At 48.3% G+C, this 15,374-nt stretch overlaps 1 protein-coding gene across 4 annotated transcripts in view; it reads left to right on the top strand.

The window, feature by feature from the left end:
• LOC132388505 (NACHT, LRR and PYD domains-containing protein 3-like) overlaps window positions 1–13,896 on the top strand; it is a 35,914-nt gene extending 22,018 nt beyond the window's left edge. For all 4 annotated transcript variants that reach the window (XM_059960873.1, XM_059960874.1, XM_059960872.1 and 1 more), the window contains 4 exons: window positions 3,683–5,438; window positions 12,500–12,670; window positions 12,826–12,993; window positions 13,157–13,896. In XM_059960873.1, coding sequence (XP_059816856.1) covers window positions 3,683–5,438; window positions 12,500–12,670; window positions 12,826–12,993; window positions 13,157–13,244 — 2,183 coding nt within the window. In that variant the 3' untranslated portion in view covers window positions 13,245–13,896. The remainder of the gene's footprint in view (window positions 1–3,682; window positions 5,439–12,499; window positions 12,671–12,825; window positions 12,994–13,156) is intronic.
• Window positions 13,897–15,374: the final 1,478 nt, after the last annotated feature.

Genomic DNA, 15,374 nt, shown 5'->3' on the forward strand with positions numbered 1-15,374 from the left:
TTGAGGCCCTGGCCCTTAGTTCTGGATGCACCTACCACAGGAAACATCCTTTCCACATCTACCCTATCTGATCCTTTCAACATTCTGCAGGTTTAAAAGAGATTCCTTTGCATTCCTTAAAATTCCAGTGAGTACAGGCCCAAAGTTGCCAAAACATGCATCATTTGTTAACCCCTTCATTCCTGGAATCATCCTTTTGAATCTCCTCGGGACTCTCTCTAATGACCACACATCTTTTCCGAGGTACTGAAAAGCTGTTGACAACACTCCTGTAGTGCAGCCTGACTATACAGTCTTGTAAAGGCTCAGCATTTATATTCGATTCTCTTTTTTGCCGCCTTTACCACAGACTTGACCTTTAATCTTCTGTGAGTTTTGCTCGAGGCTTCGAGGTCCCTCTGAAGTCGCTCTACACCTCTGATTCTTGGACCTTCTGCCCATTTAGATAATAGTCCGCTCCTTTCACCAAAATGCATTATCATGCATTTCCAACACTGTATTCCATCTGCCACCATTTTGCCCATTTTTCCAAATTGCCTCAGTCCTGCTGCAATCGCACTACCGACTCCTCCAGCTATCTTTGTATCATCCGCAAATTTTGCCACAAATCCATTCATTCCATCATCTAAATCACTGACTAGAAATCTGAAAGTCAGTGGTCCCAATACTGATCCCTGCGGAACACCACCAGTCACTGGCAGCCAATCAGAAAAGGCCCCTTTTATTCCCACTCGCTGTCTGCTGCCTGTCAGCAATTCCACTGCACATAACAGTATCTTTCCTGTGATGTCATAGATTTTTATCTGGTTAAGGAGACTCCTGTGCGGCAGCTTATCAAATGCCTTCTGAAAATCCAAGTAAATGGCATCCACTGACTCTTTTGTCACCCTGCTTCTTACTGCATGATGAATTCTGACAGAAACCATGCTAACTTCTATTGTCATTAGTCTCCAAGCACCTCGAAATCTCAACCTTAATAAGAGACTCCAACTCTTTCCCAGTCGCTGAGGATTGGCTAATTGGCCTATAATGTTCCTTCTTTTGCCTTCCTCCCTTCTTAAAGAGTAGAGTGACAATTGCTATCTTCCAGTCCTCCGGGACCATGCCCGAATAAAGTCATTCTTCAAAGATCATGACCAATCCATCCGTCATCTCTTCAGCAACCTCTCTCAGATCTCTGGGATGCAGTCCATCTGGCCCAGGTGAGCTGCAGTATGCCGAGATGTTTTTCCTTTGTGATAGCAATGGCAGTCACTCCTACTGCCTGTCACTCGCAGACTGCTAGCGTCTGGAACAGTGAAGATATATGCAGAGTGCACATTATCCAATGTTCCAGCATGGACTCTCACCTCCCTTTTAATCTTTATATAACTGAAAAAAACTGTTTATTATCCTGTTTTATATTAATGGGTTTTCTGCCCTCATATTTCATCTTTTCCCTACTTATAGTTTTTTTAGTTGACTATTGTTATCTTGTATGCCCTTTCCCTGGCTTTTATGCAATCCTTAACTTCCATTGTCACCCATGGTTGCCTACACGTGTCACTTGAGAACTTCTTCCTCCATGGGCCGTATCCATCCTGCAACTTGAGACCTATTCCCAGAAGCTTCAGCCATCTCCGTTCGTATCTTTCTCCAATCTACCTGGGAAAGCTACTCTCTCGTGCCTCTGTAATTGGCTTTATTCCATTGCAATACTGATACTGTAAATTATGCCTCTCCCTCTCAAACTGAATTATGAATTCACTCATATTATGATCACTACCTCTTAATGGTCCTTTTTCATTAAGCTCCCTCATAAGATCCGGGCTATTACACAACACCCAATCAAAGATAGCCTTTCACTGAGTCGTCTCAAGCACCAGCTGCTCTAAAAAGCAATCTCGTGGGAATTCAATAAATTCCCTCTCTTGCGATCGGACTCCTGACGTTTGTTTGATTTTCTTATTCCCCGTGCACATTGAAGTCCTTCATTACAACTGCGTCATTGGCTTTAACACACGCCTTTTCCAATTCCCTTTGCAATCTCAACCCCACACATTCGCTATTTTCAGGCCAATATAGGGTCCCTATAAAGTTTTTTTTTAACTCTTACAGTTTCCTATCTCCACCCACAAAGCTTCATCATTCTCTAAGCCTATGTCACCTCTATCTACAGATGTGATTCCACCTCAAACCAGCACAGCCACATCACCAACGCCTATGGCTTCCTGCCTGTCCGTTCGATAAGATGTAAATCTTTTAAAGTTAAGCACACAGCTATGGTCTTCTTTCAGCCACGACTCAGTGATGCCCACTACATCATACCGACCAAACTCCAATTGCGCCAAAAGTTCGTCCACCTTATTCTGAATGCTGCGCGTATTTAAATACAATGCGTTTAGTCCTGCATCTCCACCCTTTTGAATGTTGTCTATGCAGTACAATTTAACACTTTGCCCTGTTTGTATTTGAACCCAGTCATTGGCTTGTCCTTCCTTACCTTCATGTTAAACCCATCATCTACTTGTAAAAACTGCTGGTTCATCCACAGCTTTATCGTCCTAGTTCCAGTCCCCCTGCCATTTTAGTTTAAAACACTTCCAACAGCTCCAGTAAATTTGCCCGTAAGAATATTGGTCCTCATCGGATTCACGTGCAACCCGTGCCTTTTGTACTGGTCCTACCTACCCCGGAAGTGGTCCCAATTATCCAGAAATCTGAATTCCTGCCCTCTGCTCCAAATGCTCCGCCACACATTTCTCTGCCACCTCATTCTATTCCTATTGCCACTGTCGGGTGGTACAGGCAGCAATCCTGAGATCACTACTTTTGAGCTCCTGCTTCTCAGCTTTTTTCCTAACCCCCTGTGTTCTGTTTTCCAAACCTCCTCCCTTTTCTCTTCCTATGTCGTTTTGACCAACGTTTGCCACGACTTCTGCTCAACCTCCCTTCTCAGTATATTGTGGACGCGTCCAGAAACATTTCGGACAATGGCACCTGAGAGGCAAAGTGCCATCGGTGTCCACAGAATTGCCTGCCTGCCCTCCTGACTTTAGAGTTCCCTATTACCGCTGACATCCTCTTCAGCTTCCTGCTCTTCCACACATCATCGGGGAATTGCCTGGGTTCATGTACTAGCTCCTCAGAGAATTAGAGACTGTAGGCCAGTGCGGGGTGCGTCACAGCGTGTCTGGCTCAGCCTGGAAAAGGAAACTGAAATTATGTTCCTTTTCTGTGGCTCAGTACTGACAGCTTAATTCTAAAGGAGTGTCAAGAACATGGGTTCCATTGTGAGAGAAGTAAAAGTCAGTAGAGCAATTAAATGCCCCCCTCACCCCCACTCTTACCCTCTGCGGTGTTGCACAGTTCAGCAGAAGCTGAGCAGTGAAAGCAGTGAAACCACCCTCTCCACACAACACTCTCCTCTCCAGAATCACGTGTGCACTTGGTGCTCGCTGGAACACCGGGGAATCTGCAAACTACCAACAGAGGGGAGAGTGGAGCCTTTAACAGCGGATCAGAGTCAGATCAGAACTGTTTCTGGGCCGTCATTCATCTTCAGACACTCTAATCTCTGATCTCCGAATTTCACCCAAACAATGTCTTTCACAAGATTTTTTTTTTTTATTTAAAGAACATATGTTGTATGCTCCATGTTCATCAGATCAGGCGTTGACAACCTATTTCTGTCCATCATAAGATGTTCGAAGAAAACACATGGAGACTCTTCGGACACAGACTGAAAAACTGAGAGTGAACACGATCCTGATGAGGGAGAAGGTGAAGGTTTTCCAGCTGGTTGATCGATACGCTGAGCTCACGGTCATTTCTACTGTTCGAGATTGGAGACTGGTGGAACATGAGCTGCTGGCAAGAGGCAGAGACCACGAGGAGTGGAGAGAAAAAGATCTCCGTGGTAAGCTGGAAAAAATCCGGACTGATCAGTTATTCAAGAAGAGCTTTGTTCAAAAATTGGGAAGATTTGTCCTTAGAAACAAATCCGGGATGTCTGCAGCAGTGGCCGGAGTCCCAGGGATCGGGAAAACAACAATGGTACAAAAGATTGTTTATGACTGGGCCACGGGGAAAATATACCAACAATTCCAGTTTGTCTTTAGTTTCAAATTCCGGGATTTGAACTCCATTAACTGCAGAATAAACCTGAAAGAACTGATTCTGGATCATTATCCTTACTTTGGGAATATGCTGGGAGAGATCTGGAAACAGACAGAGGAACTGTTATTCGTATTCGATGGATTGGATGAATTCAATGACCAAATTAATTTTTCTGACAGTCGGAGAGACACAGAAACTCAGTACACATGCACAGATCCTGAATCCAAGTGCAAGGTGTCTGACATTTTGTACAGTTTAATCCAGGGCAAGCTGCTCCCAGGGTGTTCAGTGCTGGTGACCACCCGTCCCACTGCGTTACATTTATTGGAAAAGGCAAAGATCAGTGTCTGGGCTGAAATCCTGGGATTTGTTGGTGAGGAACGGAAGGAATATTTCATCAGGTATTTTGAAGATCAGACGGTGGCGGAAGCTGTTTTCAAACACGTGAAGGAGAACGAGATCCTGTACACCATGAGCTACAACCCCTCCTACTGCTGGATCCTCGCTCTGGCACTGGGCCCCTTCTTCACACAAAGAGTCAGGGACCCGCAGCGAGTTCCCAAGACCATCACCCAGCTGTATTCCTACTATATTTACAACATCCTGAAAAACCACGGCCGTGAGATTGAGAACCCCCGTGATGTGTTACACAGGGTTGGTCAGATGGCCTTCAGAGGAGTGTCCGAGAGGAAGATTGTGTTTACAGACGGAGATTTGATCAGCTACAATCTGCAGCCTTCCCAGTTCCTGTCCGGGTTCCTGATGGAGCTTTTGGAGAGAGAGGATTCTGCCCGGAGCGTGGTGTACACATTCCCACACCTCACCATCCAAGAGTTTGTAGCTGCAGTCGCACAATTCCTGAATCCACATCCCGGGGATATCCTGAAATTCCTCACTGGAGCCCACAACACGACAGATGGGCGATTTGATGTATTTCTCCGTTTTGTTGCTGGTCTCTCCTCCCCAATGACAGCTCGGGGCCTGGAGGAGTTTCTGGGTCCATTTCCTCATCAAACAACCTGCCGGGTGATTGACTGGGTGAAGGAGGAGGTTAAACGCCAGAGTGGAAACACGAGGAGTGAAGCTGGTAAAAAGAGCCTCCTGAACACATTGCACTACCTGTTTGAGTCTCAGAATTGTGGACTGGCTCAGGCCGCACTGGAATCTGTGGGAACACTTTCATTCAGTGGAATGACACTGACCCCGGTTGACTGCGCGGTCCTGTCTCATGTCATCGGACTCTGTGATACAATAAAACAGCTCTACCTGCAGGACTGCCACATTCAGTGTGAAGGATTCCAGCGGCTGGGACCCGGGCTGCACAAGTGCCAGGTGTTGAGGTAGCTTGGTTTATCTCTCACTCTGAACTGTGATACTGTCTCATTGTGTTGTTTCAATCCAAAGGAATTTCGGTAAATCTGAAGTAAATCAAATTGTGAACAATTATGACAAATGCCCAGGGGGTCGGTCAGTAATTCACCAAGGACTGGAGTTTTCTGTTGTTCCTTGTGAAGGGATGTTGGAGACTTCATCAGATCAGTGAACAACTGCCATTGGTAGTAAATCACAGGAATGGCCGTGTTTCTCGCCTCCTGTGACACGTCCATTGACAATATTCCTTCTCACTGTTACTGACAGCCAGACCGACACTGACTGCAGCAGGTGGGTCAGAGATTCACACCCCCTTCCCAGTGAGGGACAAGAGACCGTCAGCAGACTGTCCCAGTGAGAAGGAAAGAAATACCATTGTGAGATTGTCCTCCCACTGCCCTGCCCCCTGTGTAACTTTGCTCACTTCCAGATACGCAAAGAGCGAGGACGCATCTCCTCTGGGCCTCTGTTCAGACCCAACACACAAGTACAAAAAATTGCTGCATCCTCTCGTCTTGTAGGATTATCGTTTACCCTAAGAATCCTCCTGTGGGACCTCTCATCCCAATCCCCCTTCCATTCTTTGGAATCTCGGCCCCATCCCTCATTACACTTTCCTCATCCTCCTGTGGGATATCTTTTCCACACACCCCCCCCTTCCGGTGAGATCTCTCCTCCCCATCCCCCTTCCTCGTGGGATCTCTCTTCCCCATCTCCCTTTCATCCTGTGAGATCGCTCTTCCCCATCCTCCTTCCTTCTATGGATTTCTCTTTCCCATCCCTTCTTGCTGTTGGAACTGTCTTCCCCATACCCATTCCTCCTGTGGGATCCATCTCCCCCATCGACTTCTTCCTGCCGGATCTCTCTTTGGCATGCCCCGTTGTCCTGTGGAATTTCTCTTCCCAACCCACTTCCTCCTGTAGTATCTCTCTTCCCCATCCCCTTTCCTCCTGTGGTATCTCTCTTCCCAATCCCCCTTCCTCCTGTGGGATCTCTCTTCACCGTCCCCCTTCCTCCTGTGGTATCTCTCTTCCCCATCCCCCTTCCTCCTGTGGGATCTCTCTTCCACATCCCCCTTCCTCCTGTGGGGTCTCTCTTACCAATCCCACATCCACCTGTGGTATCTCTCTTCCCCATCTCCCTTCCTCCTGTGGGATCTCTTCCCCATTCCCCTTCCTCCTGTGGGATCTCTTTTCCCCGTCACCCTTCCTCCTGAGGGATCTCTTCCCCATTCCCCTTCCTCCTGTGGGATCTCTTTTCCCCATCCCCCTTCTCCTGTGGGATTTCTCTTCCCAATCCCACATACTCCTTTGGGATCTCGCTTCCCCATCCCCTGCCTCCTTTGGGATCTCTCTCCCCCATCCCCATTCCCCTTTTGCCTGTGGGAACTCTCCTCCCCATGGAATCATTAAATCATAGAACACTACAGCACAGAAAGCAAGCCCTTCGGCCCTTCTGCTCTGTACCGAAACTTTATTTTGCTTGTCCCATTGACCAGCGCCCAGTCCATAACCCTGCAGTCCTCTCCCATCCATGCATCTATCCAATTTATTCTTAAAGCTTAACAGTGAGTCCGCATTTTCTACATCAGATGGCAGCTTGTTCCACACTCTCACCACCTTTTGGGAAGAAATTCCCTCTAAACCTTTCCCCTTTCACCCTGAAGCCGTACTACTGTACTTTATCTCTCCTAATCTATGCGGAAAGAGCCTATTCGCATTTACCCTGACTATACCCCTCAGAGTTTTGTAAACCTCCTTGAAATATCCCCGTATTCTTCTGCGCTCCAAAGAATAAAGTCCTAACCTGTTCAATCTTTCCTTGTAACTCAACTCCTGAAGACCTGGCAACATCCTAATCTTCTTTTCACTTTTTCAATCTTACTGATATCCTTCCTATAGTTAGGTGAACAGAACTGCTCACAATACTCCACATTTGACCTCACCAATGTCTTATACAACCTCACCATAACATCCTAACTCGTATACTCAGTACTTTGATTTATGAATGCCAGGATGCCAAAAGCCTTCTTTACAACCCTGTCTACCTGTGACGCCACTTTCAGGGAATTATGTATCTGAACCCCCAGATCACTTTGTTCCTCCGCACTCCTCAGTGCCCTACCGTTTATCATCTATGTCGTACCTTGATTTGTCCTTCCAAAATGGAACACCTCACACTTGTCTGCATTAAATTCCATCTGCCATTTTCTGGCCCATTTTTCCAATTGGTCTATATCCCTCTGCAAGCTTTGAAAGCTTTCCTCGCTGTCCACAACGCCTCTATCTTAGTGTCATCCGGAAACCTGCTGATCCAATTTATCACATCATCATCTAGATCATTGATATGGACAACAAACAACAGTGGTCCCAGCACAGATCCCTGAGACACACCACTAGTCACAGGCCTCCAGTCTGAGAAGTAATCAGCCACTACCACTCTCAGTCTTCTCCCACATAGCCAATTCGAATCCAGTTTACAATCTCTTCATGAATACCTAGTGTCTGGACCTTTAGACTAGTGACCTTTAGGCTAGTGACTAGCCTCTTATGTGGGACCTTGTCAAAGGCCTTACAAAAGTCCATGTAGACAACATTCACAGCCTTTCCTACATATGCATTCTTGGTAACCTCCTCGAAAAACACTACAGGATTCATTAAACACGATCTACCACACACACACCCATGCTGACTATCTTTAATCAGCCCTTGGTTGTCCAAATCCTTGTATATCCGATCTCTCAGAACATCTTCCAATAATTTACCTACTACTGATGTCAGGCTCCCTGGCCTGTAATTACCTGGTGTACTTTGAAGCCTTTTTCAAACAACGGAACTACATGGGCTACCCTCCAATCCTCCGGCACCGCACCCATGGCTGAGGACGTTTTAAATATTTCTGCCAGGGCCCCTGCAATTTCTACATTAGTCTCTCTCAAGGTCCGAGGGAATATCATGTCAGGCCCGGGGGATTAATCTAACTTTATTCTCCTCTTTAATCTCTATATGTTCCATGACACTACTTTTGGTTTGCCTTAATTCCATATTCGCTCTGCTAGTTTCCTGAGTAAACACTGATGCAAAAAAAAACTGTTTAAGATCTCCCCCATCTCGTGAGGCTCCACACAGAGACGACCACTCTGATCTTCTAGGGGACCAATTTTGTCCTTTACTATCCTTTTACCCTAAATATACTTGTAGAAACCCTTCGGGTTTACCTTCACATTATCTGCCATAGCAACCTCATGTCTTCTTTTTTCCCTTCCTGATTTCCTTCTTTAGTATTCCCTTGCATTTTCTGTACTCTTCAAGTATCTCATTTCTTCCCTGTTGCCTATACCTGCTAAACACCTACTTAAGCAGATCGCCAATATCCCTTGACAACCAAGGTTCCCTATGCCTGTTAACTTTGCCTTTAATCCTGACAGGAACATGCAAACTCTGCACTCACAAAATTTCACCCTTGAAGGCGTTCCACTTACTGAACACATCCTTGCCAGAAAAAAAATTATGCCAATCCACTGTTCCCAGATACTCTCCCATTTGCACAAGATTGGCCCTTCTCCAATCCAGAAACTTAACTGGTGGACCAGTCCCATCCTTATCCATAATTATCTTGAAACTAATTACATTATGGTCACTGGACCCAAAATGTTCACCAACACATACTTCTGTCACCTGACCTGTCTGGTTCCGTAATAGGAGATCAGGTACTGCACCCTCTCTCCTTGGTACCTCAATATATTGATTTAGAAAACTTTCCTGAAACACATTTGAAAAACTTCATGCCATCTAACCCTTTCTCAGAGTTGGCGTCCCCGTCAATATGTGGAAAGTTAAAATCCCCTACGACTACAACTTTCTGTTTCTTACATCGGTCTGCTAACTTTCTACAGATTTGCTCCTCCGATTCTCTCTGACTACTGGGCGGTCTATAATACAACCCTATTAGTGTGCTCACACTTTCCCCGTTCCTCAGCTCCACCCATATGGCCTCTGTAGACGAACCCTCCGGGCTGTCCCGTCTACGCACAGCTGTGATATTCTCCCTGACTGGTAATGCCACTCCTCCCACTTTCATCCCTACCCCCTATCTCGTCTGGAACAATGGAGACCCAGAACATGAAGCTGCCAGTCCTGCCCCTCCTGCAAACCAAGTCTTACTAATAGCAATAATGTCGATATCATCGTGCCAATCCACGATCTAAACTCATCTGCCTTACCTGCAATACTCCTTGCATGGAAATAGATGCAACTGAGAACATTTCTATCATGTACAGTCCTTTGATATCTGTCTATACAAGCAGTCCTCGCATGTCCCTTATCCTCCTCCACCTCACTATCTGCTCTAACACTCTGGTTCCCCCCCCCCCTGCAATCTAGTTTAAAACCTCCGGAGCAGAACTTGCTCACCTACCGGCAAGGATATTCGTCCCCCTCCAGTTCAGGTGCAAACTGTCCAATTCGAACTGGTCGCACCTCCCCTGGAAGAAAGCCCAATTGTCCAGAAACATGAACCCCTCCCTCATGCACCAACCCCTCAGCCACGTATTTAGCTGCATTATCTTCCTATTTCTAGCCTCACTAGCACGTGGAATGGGTAGCAATCCAACTGTGAGATCTCCCTTCCCCATCCCCCATTCATCCTCTGGGCTGTCTGTTCCCACTCCACCTTCCTTCTAACTGTTGGATCTCTCCTCAGCGTCCACCTTCCTCCTGTGGGATATCACATCCCCATCCCCCTACGTCCTGTGGGATCTCTCATCCCCATCCCCCTTCCTCCTGTGGGATGTCTCATCACCATCCCCCTTCTTTCTGTGGGATCTGCCTTCCCCATTCCATCCTGCTGTGGGATCTCTCATTCCCATCCCCCTTCCTCCTGTGGGATCTCTCTTCCCCAAACCCCTTCCTCCCGAGGGATCTCTCTTCCCAATCCCCGTTCCTCCAATTTATGCTTACAAGTTCCAGCCTGATAGCCTCATAGTTCTCCTTACTCCTATTAAAGGTTTCCCTAACTTGCCTGTTTCTATCCCTCTCTAATGCTATGGTAAAAGAGATAGAACTGTGATCATTATCTCCAAAATGCTCTCCCACTAAGAGACCTGACACCTAGCCAGGTTCATTTCCCAAAACCAGATCAAGTACAGCCTCTCCTCTTGTAGGCTTATCTACATATAGTGTCAATAACAAACTCCACGCAATCTAAACCCCTCACTCTAGGGAAATGCCAATCAATATCTGGGAAATTAAAATCTCACTCTTCAACAACCCTGTTATTAAAACTCCTTTCCAGAATCTGTATCCCTATCTGCTCCTCGATATCCCTGTTACTGTTGGGTACGCAATACAAAACACCCAGTAGTTATTGACCCCTTCCTGTTCCTAACTTCCACCCACAGAGACGCCCTAGAAAACCCCTCCATGACGTCCTCCTTTTCTGCAGCCGTGACACTATCTCTGATCAACAGTGCCAGGTCCCCACCTCTTTTGCCTCCCTCCCTGTCCTTTCTGAAACAATTAAAGCCTGACAGCTGATGTAGCCATTCCTGCCCCTGCACCATCCTAGTCTCTGTAATGACCTCCACATCACAGCTCCGAGAGCTGATCCACGTTCTAAGCTCATCCGTTTTATTCGTCATACTTCTTGCATTGAGATAGACACATCTCAAACCATTGGACTGAGTGCCTCTCTTCTCTATCACCTGCGTATCCTCCCTTTCACACTCTCCAAATTCTCTCTATTTGTGAGCCAACCTTCCTCTCCTCCATCACATCAGTTCATTTCCCACCCCCAGCAATTCTATATAAACTCTCCGCAACAGCCTTAGCAAAACTTGCTGCCAGGATATTGGTCCCCCTGGGATTCAAGTGCAACCCGTCATTTTTGCACAGGTCACACCTGCTCCAAAAGAGGTCCCAATGATCCAGAAATCTGAATCCCTGCCTCCTGCTCCAATCCCTCAGCCACGCGTTTATCCTCCACCTCATCCTAATCTAATCGCGGTCCACAGGCAGTAATCCTGAGATCACTACCTTTGAGGACCTGCTTCTCAACTTCCATCCTAACTCCTTGTAGTCTGTTTTCAGGACCTCTTCCCTTTTCCCACCTATGTCACTGGTACCAATATGTACCACAACATCTGGCTGTTCTCCCTCCCACTGCAGGATATCTTGGACGTGATCACGAACTTCCCAGACCCTGGCACCTAGGAGGCAAACTACAATCCAAGATTCTTTCCTGCATCCAAAGAATCGCCTGTCTGACCCCCTGATTATAGAGTCCCTTATCACTACTGCCATCCTCTCTCTTCCTTTCCCTACCCTTCTGAGCCACAGGGCCAGACTCTCTGCCAGAGATACAGGCACTGTTGCTTACCCCCAATACACACTTCCCCCCACCGTAGGCCGTCCCCCCCTCCAGCAGTACTCGAACAGGAGTACTTATTGTCAAGGGGAACATCCACAGGGGTATTCACTAGTACCTGCTTCTTGCCCTTCCCTCTCCTTCAGTCTTCCCATTTCTTCAGTCTCCCGTGGTCCCGGTGTGACCACCTGCCTGTAACTCCTCTCTATCACCTCCTCGCTCTCCCTGACCAGACGAAGGTCATCGAGCTGCATCTCCAGTTCCCTAACTCGGTTCCTAAGGAGCTGCAGCTCGACACACCGGGTGCAGATGTTGCCGTCCGGGAGTCCGGGAGTCTCCAGGATCTCCCACATCTGACACCGAGCACAGAAAACCAGCCTCACACACATACTCTCTGTCTGTATTGTAAACAGATAACCTACCTCGCCTCGACCCTTTATCGCCGAAGCCCCGTTGAGCCAAAGCCTTCCTACTCTGTCTCGCGCTCCTCTGACGCTCGCTCTGTAAATCTGTCTTCCTTTTAAACTCTTCTCGCTGTTCTCACTGGCCGACTTGCGCAGTCGTGCTGAAGAAAAAAATCGGCAATTGTGTTACTGATAAACACCGGGGATTTGTACCGTCTCCTGTCTCTCTGTGTCCTTCACCCTCACTCTCTCTCATCTCCAGGCTGAACCAGGTCGGTCTCACAGATTCTGGTGCCGAGGATCTCGTCTCCGCTCTCAGTACAAACCCATCACTGACGGAGCTGGACCTGAGTGTTAATAAACTGGGTGATACAGGGGTGAAACTGGTGTCTGAGGCTCTGAGGAACACGGAGTGTAAAATACAGAAACTGTGGTAAGTACCAGACTGTGGGAGATTGTGTTTACAGACACTTGGTGTCTGACACTGAACATTAATGTGATCAGTAATTGTGTTAATGATAAACACTGGGGATTTGTACCGTCTCCTGTCTCTCTGTGTCCTTCACCCTCACTCTATCTCATCTCCAGGCTGGTCAATGTCAGTCTCACAGATTCTGGTGCCGAGTATCTCTCCTCCACTCTCAGTACAAACCCATCACTGACGTGGCTGGACCTGGGATACAACTTTCTGACAGACCGATCTGTCCCCGCTCTCCGCCGCTTCATACTGACCCTCCCGAGTCTGAAGTGGATCAGGTGAGTGTCTGTGTTATTGTTCAATGTGATAAAATATCAGCTGATCCGCGGGTTTTCTGGTGATATTTGTCTGTGAGTGTTGTTGAAACATTAACCCCAGACCCCTGTTACTGACACTGTTGTGTAATCGTTTATTTCATCTTTATTCTCCAATCTGTTTCAGGCTGATGGGGAATCAGTTCAGTGAGACCGGGATGAAGGAACTGAGATCTCTGCAGGAACCCAGCCCCGGACTGAGAGTGGATCTGTGAACATCCGCGGGATGCGGACATTTGGCCGACTCCCCGCCCTCCCCTTTAACTCCCGCCGTTACCTTTAACGGCCACGCGCAGGGGCTGATTCCCAACGGTTTTAACGGAACCGGCTAGGGTCTCGCGCTGTGTGACGCTCGGAGCGGTCCCGCAGTGACGTATTTCCGCCTGTTGTCCGGCTGGTCAACTACCGCCGGATGTGCGTGTTCGAGACTCCCACGGGACACCCCGGGGAATTATCCAGACAGGAAGAGCCCGGGGTCCGGGGCTCAGTCTGGGACACCGGTGTCACGGGGTGGGGGGGATGATCCCGGGAGAGAATCCTTTTGCTCCCTTTGGTGAGGACGGTGCATTCGGCAGCCTGGCCGATATAATGATGTTAAATTGACAAATCGCTCGGCAGTGACCCTGGATCTGCAGCGATCCCGGACACGGCCCTGAAGTGTGATTTTATAATCATCGGTTCCCCGATGCAGAGTGACGGTGAGAAACGGGACTGATTATTTAAATTGTCACTCGGTCAGTTAATTGTGTGTGACTGTGAGTGAGTCGGGAGCAGCTTATTTATTCCCCCACGTCAGCAGCTCACACATTGTTTAATTTACATTTGCCATGATGAAATCAATAAACCGTTGTAACTTCCTGTCGTGGTGCCGGACTCGAGTTTTATTTGATGTTTCTGCTGCCTCCGCACCCTGTGCACTGCAACAGTGGGTCGGAGCTCCTCACACTGGCACAGTAGCGTCTCAGCTCCAGGCTGAGGGAGGTCGGATGCCCAGAATCTCATCTCCACCAAAGGCCTTTCCTGGCTACCTGATTCTCGCAGACAGTTGAAATTGACGATAATATCACACGTGAGACCATGAGGTCCCGAGTACCAGACGGATGAGGGATGGAATACAGACGTTACACACGGAGTGAAGCTCCCTCCACCGTATGACATTATACACTCCCGGGGTCAGACACAGAGTGAAGCTTCCTCCACACCGTCCCATCACACACTCCCGGGGTCAGACACAGTGAATCTCCCTCGACACCGTCCCATCACACACTCCCGGGGTCAGACACAGTGAATCTCCCTCGACACCGTCCCATCACACACTCCCGGGTCAGGCACAGAGTGAATCTCTCTCCACACCGTCCCATCACACAATCCCGGGGTCAGGCACAGAGTGAATCTCCATCCAATCCGGCCCATCACACACTCTTGGGGTCAGACACAGAGTGAATCTCCCTCCACACTGTCCCATCACACACTCCCGGCGTCAGACACAGAGTGAATCTCCCTCCACACTGTCCCATCACACACTCCCGGCGTCAGACACAGAGTGAATCTCTCTCTACACCGTCCCATCACACACACCCGGGGTTAGACACAGAGTGAATCTCCCTCCACACCGTCCCATCACACACTCCCGGGTTCAGACACAGAGTGAATCTCCCTCCACACCGTCCCATCACACACTCCCGGGGTCAGACACAGAGTGAATCTCCCTCCGCACGGTCACATCACACACTCCCGGGGTCAGACACAGAGTGAATCTCCCCCCACACCGTCCCATCACACACTCCCGGGGTCAGACACAGGGTGAATCTCCCTCCACACCGTCCCATCACACACTCCCGGGGTCAGACACAGAGTGAATCTCCCTCCACACTGTCCCATCACACACTCCCGGGGTCAGACACAGAGTGAATCTCTCTTTACACCGTCCCATCACACACACCCGGGGTTAGACACAGAGTGAATCTCCCTCCACACCGTCCCATAACACACTCCCGGGTCAGACACAGAGTGAATCTCTCTCCACACCGTCCCATCACACAATCCCGGTGTGAGGCACAGAGTGAATCTCCATCCAATCCGGCCCATCACACACTCTTGGGGTTAGACATAAAGTGAATCTCCCTCCACACTGTCCCATCACACACTCCCGGGGTCAGACACAGAGTGAATCTCCCTCCACACTGTCCCATCACACACTCCCGGCGTCAGACACAGAGTGAATCTCTCTTTACACCGTCCCATCACACACACCCGGGGTTAGACACAGAATTAATCTCCCTCCATACCGTTCCATCAGTAAATTACTGTGTCAGACATAGAGTGTAATCCCCTCCACAACGTCA

The sequence above is a fragment of the Hypanus sabinus genome, unplaced genomic scaffold, assembly GCF_030144855.1.
Source record: "Hypanus sabinus isolate sHypSab1 unplaced genomic scaffold, sHypSab1.hap1 scaffold_336, whole genome shotgun sequence".
NCBI lineage: Eukaryota > Metazoa > Chordata > Chondrichthyes > Myliobatiformes > Dasyatidae > Hypanus > Hypanus sabinus.